Here is a 12,626-nt window from a genome sequence, read left to right as displayed (position 1 = left end):
AGGGGATTGTGAATGGCTAGCCAGGGAACCCCCAACACCACTGGAAACCCAGGTGAATCAATAAGGAAAAAACTGATCTGCTCCCTATGATCCCCCTGGGTTACCATGTCCAGCGGAATCGTGGCCTCCCTGACCAGCCCTGACCCTAACGGTCGGCTATCTAGGGAGTGCACGGGAAAAGGTGGGTCTATCTGCACCAGCGGAATACCCAACCTACGGGCGAGTCCGCGATCCATAAAACTCCCAGCTGCGCCTGAGTCGACTAGCGCCTTATGCTGAAGAGAGGGGAAAAACGCAGGGAAAAAAATAACCAAAAACATGTGACCAACAGGGAGCTCTGGGTGAGTCTTGTGCCTACTCACCTGGGGTGGCCGAGGAGTATTCCGCCTGCCATCCCGACTCCCAGATGGACTCCTCCAGCACCGGTCCGAAGTGTGTCCTCTCCGGCCACAATAGGTGCAAGAAGAGCCACCTCCTCCGGTCCCCCTAGATGCAGCTCCTCCCAACTCCATCGGAGTTGGAGCGGGAGGGCTGGGAGGTGGAATGGACAGGACCCCCTCTGAACGCCCGCGGGCAGCTAGCAAGTTATCTAATCGGATCGACATGTCGATCAGTTCATCGAGAGAGAGTGTGGTGTCCCGACAAGCTAGCTCCCGACGGACGTCCTCCCGGAGGCTACAACGGTAATGGTCTATTAAGGCCCTGTCATTCCACCCCGCACCAGCAGCCAAGGTCCGGAACTCTAAAGCGAACTCCTGGGCGCTCCTCGTCTCCTGTCTAAGGTGGAACAGACGCTCACCCGCCGCTCGGCCCTCTGGTGGGTGGTCGAACACAGCCCGAAACCGGCGGGTGAACTCTGCGTAATGGTCCCGAGCCGAGTCTGGGCTGTTCCAGACTGCGTTGGCCCAGTCCAGGGCCCTCCCCGACAAACAGGAGACAAGGAGGCTTACACTCTCCTCCCCCGAGGGAGTCGGACGCACGGTAGCCAGGTAAAGCTCAAGCTGGAGCAGAAATCCCTGGCAACCAGCCGCTGCTCCATCGTACACCCTCGGAGGGGTGAGACGCAATGAGCTGGTCCCAGCCGATGACCCTGTGGGAGTGGGTTGTGTCGTCTGCAGGGGAGCCGTAGGGGGCGTCGGGAGACCACTCCTCTCCCATCGTTCCATCCTCTCCATCATCTGGTCCATCGCTGACCCGATACGATGAAGTACAGCTGTATGATGATGGACACGCTCCTCCATAGTTGGGAGAGGGGTGGTCGCTGCTCCTGCTGACTCCATAAGTGGTGCGGGCTTCTGTCAGAGCTACTAGGAGTACTGGGTGGATGGAGTCAAGCGCAGAGAGCAGGTTTAAGGAACGTGGATTTATTTCCCAATGCACAGGGAAAACGATCATGCCTTAAAACACACGGGCGCATGAAACGATGAGTCCAAAAACACCGGACTAAACTGTTCCGAGAAAATAACAAAATCCACTTCACAATCCAACACCAACATAACAGAAAAACAAGCCCGCACAACAGCCAGCGGGCTACCTACCCTTAAATAGCCTACCCACCAAACTAAACTCAAAACAGGTGCACCCAATCAGCCCAAACTAACAGAAACAAAAGAAACGAATCGATGGCAGCTAGTAGGCCGGTGACGACGACCGCCGAGCGCCGCCCGAACAGGAAGAGGCACCATCCTCGGCGGGATTCGTGACACTCACTGTCAAATGCGTTTATTTTCAGCAAACTTAAAGTGTAAATATTTGTGTGAACATAACAAGATTCAACGACTGAGACATAAACTGAACAAGTTCCACAGACATGTGACTAACAGAAATTGAATAATGTGTCCCTGAACAAAGGGGGGTCAAAATCAAAAGTTACAGTCAGTATGTGGTGTGGCGACCAGCTGCATTAAGTACTGCAGTGCATCTCCTCCTCATGGACTGCACCAGATTTGCCAGTTCTTGCTGTGAGATGTTAGCCCACTCTTCCACCAAGGCACCTGCAAGTTCCCGAACATTTCTGGGGGGAATGGCCCTAGCACTCACCCTCTGATCCAACAGGTCCCAGACGTGCTCAATGGGATTGAGATCCGGGCTCTTCGCTGGCCATGGCAGAACACTGACATTCCTGTCTTGCAGGAAATCACGCAAAGAATGAGCAGTATGGCTGGAGGCATTGTCATGCTGGAGGGACATGTCAGGATGAGCCTGCAGGAAGGGTGCCACATGAGGGAGGAGGATGTCTTCCCTGTAACGCACAGCATTGAGATTGCCTGCAACAACAAGCTCAGTCTGATGATGCTGTGACACACCGCCCCAGACCATGACGGACCCTCCACCTCCAAATCAATCCCGCTCCAGAGTACAGGCCTTGGTGTAACGCTCATTGCTTTGACGATAAACGCAAATCTGACTATCACCCCTGGTGAGACAAAACCGCAACTCGTCAGTGAAGAGCACTTTTTGCCAGTCCTGTCTGGTCCAGCGACGGTGGGTTTGTGCCCATAGGCGACGTTGTTGCCGGTGATGTCTGGTGAGGACCTGCCTTACAACAGGCCTACAAGCCCTCAGTCCAGCCTCTCTCAGCCTATTGCGGACAGTCTGAGCACTGATGGAGGCATTGTGCGTTGCTGGTGTAATTCGGGCAGTTGTTGTTGCCATCCTGTACCTGTCCCGCAGGTGTGATGTTCGGATGTACCGATCCTGTGCAGGTGTTGTTACACATGATCTGCCACTGCGAGGACGATCAGCTGTCCGTCCTGTTTCCCTGTAGCGCTGTCTTAGGCTTCTCACAGTACGGACATTGCAATTTATTGCCCTGGCCAAATCTGCAATCCTCATGCCTCCTTGCAGCATGCCTAAGGCGCGTTCACGCAGATGAGCAGGGACCCTGGGCATCTTTCTTTTGGTGTTTTTCAGAGTCAGTAGAAAGGCCTCTTTAGTGTCCTAGGTTTTCATAACTGTGACCTTAATTGCCTACCGTCTGTAAGATGTGTGTGTGTGAGATTAGTGTCTTAACGACCGTTCCACAGGTGCATGTTCATTAATTGTTTATGGTTCATTGAACAAGCATGGGAAACAGTGTTTAAACCCTTCACAAAGAAGATCTGTGAAGTTATTATATTTGGGTTTTTATGAATTATCTTTGAAAGACAGGGTCCTGAAAAAGGGACGTATTTGGTTTGTTTATATATCAGTATTCATGCATACAGTGCACTCGGAAAGTATGCAGACCCCTTTACTTTTTTCACATTTTGTTACGTGACAGCCGTGTTCAAAATGTTGTAAATATTTTTTTCCCCTCATCAGTTTACACACAGTACCCCATAATGACAGTTATAAAAAATAAAAACTGAGTATCACATTTCCATGAATTTTCAGACTCTTTATTCAGTACTTTGTTGAAGCACCTTTGGCAGTGATTACAGCCTTGAGCCTTCTTGGGTATGAAGCTACAAGCCTGGCACACCTGTATTTGGGTAGTTTCTCCCATTTCTTCTCTGCAAATCCTTTCAAGCTCTGTCAGGTTGGATGGGGACCGTTGCTGCACAGTTATTTTCAGGTCTCTCCAGAGATTTTTGATCAGGTTCAAGTCCGGGCTCGGGCTGGGCCACTCATGGACATTCAGCGACTTGTCCCGAAGCCATTCCTGCATTGTCTTGGCTGTGTGCTTAGGGTTCTTGTCCTGTTGGAAGGTGAACCTTCGCCCCAGTCTGAGGTCCTGAGCGCTCTGGTGCAGGTTTTCATCAAGGATCTCTGTCCTTGCCGCTCTGAAACATCCCCACAGCATGATGCTGCCACCACCATGCTTCATTGTAGGGATGGTGCCAGGTTTCCTTCAGACGTGACGTTTTGCATTCAGGCCAAAGAGTTCGGTCTTGGTTTCATTAGACCAGATAATCTTGTTTCTCATGGTCTAAGAGTCTTTAGGTGCCTTTTCGCAAACTCCAAGCAGGCTGTCATATGCCTTTTACTGAGGAGTGGCTTCCGGGTGGCCAATCTACCATAAAGGCCTGAATGGTGGAGTGCTGCAGAGATGGTTGTCCTTCTGAAAGATTCTCCGATCTCCACAGAGGAACTCTGGAGCTCTGTCAGAGTGACCATCGGGTTCTTGGTCACCTCCCTGACCAAGGCCCCATTCCCCCGATTGCTCAGTTTGGCCGGGCGGCCAGCTGTAGATAGCGTCTTGGTGGTTCCAAACTTCTTCCATTTTAAAATGATGGAAGCCACTGTGTTCTTGGGGACCTTCAATGCTGCAGAAATATTTTGGTACCCTTCCCCAGATCTGTGCCTCGTCACACTGCTGTCTCGGAGTTCTACGGACAATTCCTTCGACCTCATGGTTGGGACCTTATATAGACAGGTGTGTGCATTTCCAAATCATGTCCAACTAAATCAACTAAACGTATTGAAAATGTATTAATTTTCCAAGGTTTACCATAAGACATGAACAGAAAGCATCAGTGATTTGTGTTTCCTACAACTTTCTGAAGAGGCAACGAGAATGCCCCTTGTCTGTCTGTGTGCGGTGTCTACCAATTTGTGTAGCCGTTAGCTAATGAAAACAGTCTCTGGTAGATAGAAAGGCTTTCCCAAAAACCTTAAATTTTATTTGACTTAAATGTTAGCTATAACGTATCCTATGCTTAACTGGCAGAATGATATCATGATTATTATTATCAATCCAGTGGTATTTGGTTTGTAAACTCATGTGTGCTACAATAACACTGCTAAACACAGCCTCTTGTTTCGTGCTCAATTGAATTAAAGTGTAAAAAAAAATCTAAATTCTCAGCTTTTTCCCAGACCTCAAAAGTGGTGACCTGATGTGGTCTAAACATTGTTTTGCACTTAGAACATCTAGTGTGGTTTTTGTGTAATTTTGAGAGTGGAAACCTGAAATAACTGGGAAAAACAGAAACCTGGGAAAATGTGGGCTATTTACTTAATTTTTCTGTTTTAATAAAATAAATAAAACATTTTATGTTTTAATCAAATACATCAGTCAATTTAAATAAATAAACTAGGCCCTAATCTATGGATTTCACATGACTGGGCAGGGGTGCACCCATAGGTGGGCCTGGGAGGGCATAGGGAGCCAGGCCCAACCAATCAGAATGAGTTTTCCCCCACAAAAGGGCTTTATTACAGACAGAAATACTCCTCAGTTACATCAGCTGTCCGCGTGGCTGGTCACAGACGATCCCGCAGGTGAAGAAGCCAGATGTGGAGGTCCTGGGCTGGCGTGGTTACACGTGGTCTGCGGTTGTGAGGCCGGTTGGACGTACTGCCAAATTCTCTAGAACGACGTTGGTAGAGAAATAAAAATTCAACAGCTTTAGTGGGCATTTCTGCAGTCAGCATGCCAATTGCACGCTCCCTTCAAACATGAGACATCTGTGGTATTGTGTTGTTTGACAAAACTGCACCTTTTATTGTCCCCAGCACAAGGTGAACCTGTGTAATGATCATGCTGTTTAATCAGCTTCTTGATATGCCACACCTGTCAGGTGTATGGATTTTCTTGGCAAAGGAGAAATGCTCACTAAAAGGGATGTAAACAAATTTGTGCCCAAAATTTGAGAGAAATAAGCTTTTTCTGCGTAAGGAAAATGTCTGGGATCTTTTATTTCAGCTAATTAAACACGTGACCAACATTTTACATTTATATTTTTGTTCAGTATAAATTGTAAAGTCATGACTTTCTACACAATATAACAACACATTTTGCCAATCTGGGTGGTGAAGTCGATAAAGTATTCAATAATTTCACTGTATTTTGGATAGAATCATGGCGTTAGAATGTACCAGAGGCCACTAAAATAGAGCTAATGCAAAAAATGATCCTGGCTATCTACTTTTTCTGGTAACACTTTACTTGACACCCTGCGTCATGTCATAACAGCTGACATACCTTATAACCTGTTTATAATATGGTCATAACACTGTCATGACACATATTTAGACCTGTTGTGACATCTATTGCATTATTTTATGGCTGGTTATGACACCTACAGTACCCGTGAAAATGTTGGACACACCTACTCATTTCCAGGGTTTTTCTTAATTTTGACTGTTTTCTACATTTTTGGATAATTGTGAAGACATCAAAACTATGAAATAACACATATGGAATCATGTAGTAACCAAAAAAGTGTTTGAAGAATCTCAAATATATTTTTATATGTTAAAGTAGTCACCTGGAATGCATTTCAATTAATAGGTGTGCCTTGTTAAAAGTTAATTTGTGGAATTTCTTTCCTTCTTAATGCGTTTGAGCCAATCAGTTGTCTTGTGACAAGGTAGGGTTGGTATACAGAAGATCGCCCTATCGGGTAAAAGACCAACTCCATATTATGGCAAGAACAGGTCAAATAAGCAAAGAGAAACGACAGTCTATCATTACTTTAAGACATGAAGGTCAATATGGAAAATTTAAGAGCTTTGAAAGTTTCTTCAAGTGTAGTCGCAAAAACCAAGCGCTATGATGAAACTGGCTCTCATGAGGACCGCCACAGGGAAGGAAGAACCAGAGTTACCTCTGCTGCAGAGGATAAGTTCATTAGAGTTATCAGCCTCAGAAATTGCAGCCCAAATAATTGCATCAGAGTTCAAGTAACAGACACATCTCAACATCAACTGAGAGTAGACTGCGTGAATCAGGCCTTCATGGTCAAATTGCTGCAAAGAAACCACTACTAAAGGACACCAATAAGAAGAAGAGATTTGCTTGGGCCAAGATACATGATATTAGACTGTGGAAATCTGTCCTTTGGTCTGATGAGTCCAAATTTGAGATGTTTGGTTCCAACCGCCGTGTCTTAGTGAGACGCAGAGTAGGTGAACGGATGATCTCCGCATGTGTGGTTCCCACCGTGACGCATGGAGGAGGAGGCGTGATGGTGTGGGGGTGCTTTGCTGTTGACACTGTCAGTGAATTATTTATAATTCAAGGCACACTTAACCAGCATTGTTACCACAGCATTCTGCAGCAATACGCCATCCCATCTGGTTTGCTCTTAGTCCCACTATCATTTGTTTTTCAAAAGGACAATGACCCAACACACCTCCAGGCTGTGCAAGGGCTATTTGACCAAGAATGAGAGTGATGGAGTGCTGCATCAGATCACCTAGCCTCCGCAATCACCTGACCTCAACCCAATTGAGATGGTTTGGGATGCATTGGACCGCGGAGTGAAGGAAAAGCAGCCAACAAGTGCTCAGCATATGTGGGAACTCCTTCAAGACTGTTGGAAAAGCATTTCAGGTAAAGCTGGTTGAGAGAATGCCAAGAGTGCGCAAAGCTGTCATCAAGGCAAAGGGTGGCTACTTTGAAGAATCTAAAATATATTTAGATTTGTTTAACACTTTTTTGCTTACTACATAATTCCATGTGTTATTTCATAGTTTTGATGTCTTCACTATTATTCTACAATGTAGAAAATAGTAAAAATAAAGACAAATCTTTGAATGAGTAGGTGTGTCCAAATGTTTGACTGGTACTGTACATATTACATACAACCTGAGAACAGTGATTTTATACAGAAATGCTATCCATATGAAGCAAAGAGCAGTTGCTTTATATACACTGCTCAAAAAAATAAAGGGAACACTAAAATAACACATCCTAGATCTGAATGAATGAAATATTCTTATTAAATACTTTTTTCTTTACATAGTTGAATGTGCTGACAACAAAATCACACAAAAATTATCAATGGAAATCAAATTTATCAACCCATGGAGGTCTGGATTTGGAGTCACACTCAAAATTAAAGTGGAAAACCACACTACAGGCTGATCCAACTTTGATGTAATGTCCTTAAAACAAGTCAAAATGAGGCTCAGTAGTGTGTGTGGCCTCCACGTGCCTGTATGACCTCCCTACAACGCCTGGGCATGCTCCTGATGAGGTGGCGGATGGTCTCCTGAGGCATCTCCTCCCAGACCTGGACTAAAGCATCCGCCAACTCCTGGACAGTCTGTGGTGCAACGTGGCGTTGGTGGATGGAGCGAGACATGATGTCCCAGATGTGCTCAATTGGATTCAGGTCTGGGGAACGGGCGGGCCAGTCCATAGCATCAATGCCTTCCTCTTGCAGGAACTGCTGACACACTCCAGCCACATAAGGTCGAGCATTGTCTTGCATTAGGAGGAACCCAGGGCCAACCGCACCAGCATTATGGTCTCACAAGGGGTCTGAGGATCTCATCTCGGTACCTAATGGCAGTCAGGCTACCTCTGGCGAGCACATGGAGGGCTGTGCGGCCCCCCAAAGAAATGCCACCCCACACCATGGCTGACCCACCGCCAAACCGGTCATGCTGGAGGATGTTGCAGGCAGCAGAACGTTCTCCACGGCGTCTCCAGACTCTGTCACGTCTGTCACGTGCTCAGTGTGAACCTGCTTTCATCTGTGAAGAGCACAGGGCGCCAGTGGCGAATTTGCCAATCTTGGTGTTCTCTGGCAAATGCCAAACGTCCTGCACGGTGTTGGGCTGTAAGCACAACCCCCACCTGTGGACGTCGGGCCCTCATACCACCCTCATGGAGTCTGTTTCTGACCATTTGAGCAGACACATGCACATTTGTGGCCTGCTGGAGGTCATTTTGCAGGGCTCTGGCAGTGCTCCTCCTGCTCAAAGGCGGAGGTAGCGGTCCTGCTGCTGGGTTGTTGCCCTCCTACGGCCTCCTCCACGTCTCCTGATGTACTGGCCTGTCTCCTGGTAGCGCCTCCATGCTCTGGACACTACGCTGACAGACACAGCAAACCTTCTTGCCACAGCTCGCATTGATGTGCCATCCTGGATGAGCTGCACTACCTGAGCCACTTGTGTGGGTTGTAGACTCCGTCTCATGCTACCACTAGAGTGAAAGCACCGCCAGCATTCAAAAGTGACCAACACATCAGCCAGGAAGCATAGGAACTGAGAAGTGGTCTGTGGTCACCACCTGCAGAACCACTCCTTTATTGGGGGTGTCTTGCTAATTGCCTATAATTTCCACCTGTTGTCTATTCCATTTGCACAACAGCATGTGAAATTTATTGTCAATCAGTGTTGCTTCCTAAGTGGACAGTTTGATTTCACAGAATGTGATTGACTTGGAGTTACATTGTGTTGTTTAAGTGTTCCCTTTATTTTTTTGAGCAGTGTATAAATCACCTGAAGCAATTGCTCCTCAAGGGGCTCAGTATGCCTCTGAGCACCATCCGTATCAGGTGGTTCGCCTCTCTCATCAGAGGATAAATGAAGAGCGTGGCTGGTAAATGCATTATGCCTCCACTCACGAAGCAGTTAGATGGAAGTGTCTGTCTTCTGTAGAGAGAGACCACCCTGTCAGGCAGCCACAGACAGACTTACGTCTGCTGGCTGCGCAGACAGGCAGGCAGTCTGGTGGTGGTGGGACTGCAGGTGTTGCTGCTGCTTCATAAAGAAACCAGACTGTTCTCCAGGCTTCTGGGACACAGACACGCTCTTCTCTCCTCCACCTAGCCCTCTCCCTCACTGTCTCTTGGAAATACACTGCTCTCCTAGTGTTCCGTGCTTTATTTCTCTTTCCTTCAAACTCTGAATGCAAAAACAGAGCCTTTCGGATTCCTTCACACTAAAATATGTCTTTATATGGATCATGAATCACTTTCCCCACAGTTTAGTTTGGATTAGTTGTCTTTGTCTGGATGGATAGCAGGCTCGCCTCGTGTTTGTGTTTCAAAAGGCTGTTATGCTTCGTCCTTATGTGAAGCAAGGAATTATCTTGTTTTTGTCCTAAAATCCTAGTCCATCTGCCATATTGAAGTGTAGATTTGGCACATCGTGAAGATATATACTTTTTGTCTGAGTTGAGCATGTTAACTACCTTATGACATTTAATTTCTGCTTGAAAAAGCACTTCAAAGACCAGGTCATTCCACCTTAAAAAGCACAAGAAATAGGATTTTGACACCCATCATCTCAGATTGTTTTTAAATCGTTTCTGTTAGAAACGGATAAGATTAACATTCTTGCAACATTATTTTGTTGAAATATAATTAGTTTTCTGAGAAATTAAGCTAATTGATTGCACCCAAATGGCCCATTTGATCCTATATTTAGGATATAGGATTCTCTGGTCTGATGAAACCAAGATTGAAATCTTTTGCCTGAATGCCAAGTGTCACATCTGGCGGAAATCTGGCACCATCCCTACGGTGAAGCATGGTGGTGGCAGCATTATGCTGTGGGGATGTTTTTCAGCGGCAGCGACTGAGAGACTAGTCAGGATCAAGGGAAATAAACAGAACAAAGTACAGAGAAATCTTTTATAAAAACCTGCTCCAGAGCACACAGGAACTCAGACTGGGATGTGGGTTCACCTTCCATCAGGGCAAAGACCCTAAGCACACAGCCAAGACAACGCAGAAGTGGCTTCGGGACAAGTCGCTGAATGTCCTTGAGTGGCCCAGCCCGAGCCCGGACTTGAACCCGATCGAACATCTCTGGAGAGACCTGAAAATATCTGTGCCGCGACACTCCCCATCCAACCTGACAGAGCTTGAGAGGATCTGCAGAGAAGATTGGGAAAAACTCACCAAATACAGGTGTGCCAAGCTTGTAGCGTCATACCCAAGAAGACTTGAGGCTGTAATCACTGCCAAAGGTGCTTCAACAAAGTACTACATAAAGGGTCTGAATACTTATGTAAATGAGATATTTCAGGTTTTTTTGTGATACATTTGCAAAAATGTCTAAAAACCTGTTTTTGCTTTGTCATTATGGGGTATTGTGTGTAGATTGATAAGGGGGGGAAACAATTTAATCAATTTTAAAATAAGGCTGTAATGTAACAAAATGTGGAAAAAGTAAAGGGGTCTGAATACTTTCCGAATGCACTGTAGATACCATTGACTTGCATTGGGAATTGTTTTACAAATGCTATAAAGTTATCATTTGAAACAGTGGCCGACTGCATACACGGTAAGGAAACCATAATGTAATTTGGGTTAACTATCCCCTTTACATGGGGGGGTATTCAATGTTTTTTCAATGTATAGCAGGAACAGAATTATCTAGTGGTCAGACCCTGGTAATGCCAGGATGTAATAAACCTAACAACAAAGACAGTATTGGTATTTATTACCAGGGGGAAAAAATATCACCAAATTCACTGAGAACAAATTAAATAGGATGAAGAAACATTACTCTGAGCCTCAGCTCCATACTACTTTTCAGACCGAGAGAACTGTTGGGATTTGATTAGTGTGAGAGTCCGTGGGTGGCTTTTGACATTCTTTGGATTCCTCATGACTTACTCGTTGTTAAAATAAAAAAGTTTTGTCCAAATCGGATGTTAGGTACTATATTTATTGAATATTATATAAATCCTATAAATTACAATTGCCAATTTGGGTGCCATCAGTTAAATGATATTTCAACAAAATGATGTTGCAGGAAGGCTATTCTTATATTTCTATTATTATTTATTTTTTGGTACCGCCTTTTTCTCCCAACTTCTTGTCTCCTCGCTGAAACTCCCCAACGGGCTCAGGAGAGGCGAAGGTCGAGTCATGCGTTCTTCGAAACATAACCCGCCAATCCGCGCTCCTTAACACCCGCCTGCTTAACCCGGAAGCCAGCTGCACCAATGTGTGGAAACACTGTTCAACTAATGACCGAAGTCAGCCTGCAGGCGCCCGGCCCGCCACAAGGAGTCTCTAGAGCACGATGAGCCAAGTAAATCCCCCCCACAGCCAAACCTTCTCTTAACCCGGCTTATATTTCTTACTACAGAAACAATTTCAGAACAATCTGAGATGGTGGGTGTCCTGGCTTGAGTAAATGACATGGAACAACCCGAAACCAATTAACTAGTCTATTGCTACAACTGCTAAATACCAGGTTCTACAGAAGGACAAGGGGTCATAATCTTCTATCTCAAATGTCTAATTGTGAGTGCTTTCTTCTCACTCTGTAGCGGAAAGGACTAACGAGGTGATTGTTGGAACTGACCAACTGATGGAGATCTAGACCAGGGGGAGACTGACCGAACGACCAGTCCTACACATTGCTGACAGATCCAACAGAAACCACAGCAGTGAGGCAAACTAACTGACCAACAGGCAGTGATGGTCCATTGTCTAAATAAAAGCAACTTTGTTTATCCCTAGGCTCAGTTTCAGTGGTGTTCTTTGTGTGAATCTTGTCTGTTGTTTCTGAGTGATTCTATGAAGTTTTGTTAGGTGTTTGTTCAGTCAGTGTGTTCTCATCTATACATACATTCCTCCACACAACTATTCAGCCTAGGAGTCTGTGTGTTCGTGCTGTGTGGTGCAGCAGAGGACCAGAGAAGCACAATGGGGGTGAAGTTTATTTGTACACAAAAATGGTGGGCCGGACCACCCAGTGAGATCTCATCAAGTAACACACAATCCCTCCCACTTTCACAAACTGATAGAAACATAAGAGTTGCTCTCTTTGTTTTTAATTTTTCTTCTTACTCTTTGCTGTCAAAGATTTATTGCATTCCTTTGCCAGCTCATTTCTTAAATTACAGGTCTGAAGTTCCTTATTGACGAACGACAGATCTCCAGGAAGATGCTCTGTCTACATCGTGTGGTTTAGTGGCCTTCTTTATTGTGTGTCTGTGACCAATA

General features: G+C 45.7%; 1 protein-coding gene across 1 annotated transcript in view; it reads left to right on the top strand.

Annotated features, from left to right (window-relative positions):
- Positions 1–12,139, top strand: part of LOC139550790 (translation initiation factor eIF2B subunit gamma-like) — a 54,904-nt gene extending 42,765 nt beyond the window's left edge. The window contains exon 12 of the mRNA XM_071361946.1: positions 11,948–12,139. Coding sequence (XP_071218047.1) covers positions 11,948–12,000 — 53 coding nt within the window. The 3' untranslated portion in view covers positions 12,001–12,139. The remainder of the gene's footprint in view (positions 1–11,947) is intronic.
- Positions 12,140–12,626: the final 487 nt, after the last annotated feature.

The sequence above is a fragment of the Salvelinus alpinus genome, chromosome 23, assembly GCF_045679555.1.
Source record: "Salvelinus alpinus chromosome 23, SLU_Salpinus.1, whole genome shotgun sequence".
In the NCBI taxonomy this organism is placed as follows: domain Eukaryota; kingdom Metazoa; phylum Chordata; class Actinopteri; order Salmoniformes; family Salmonidae; genus Salvelinus; species Salvelinus alpinus.
This window is presented reverse-complemented; position numbering and strand designations above follow the sequence as displayed.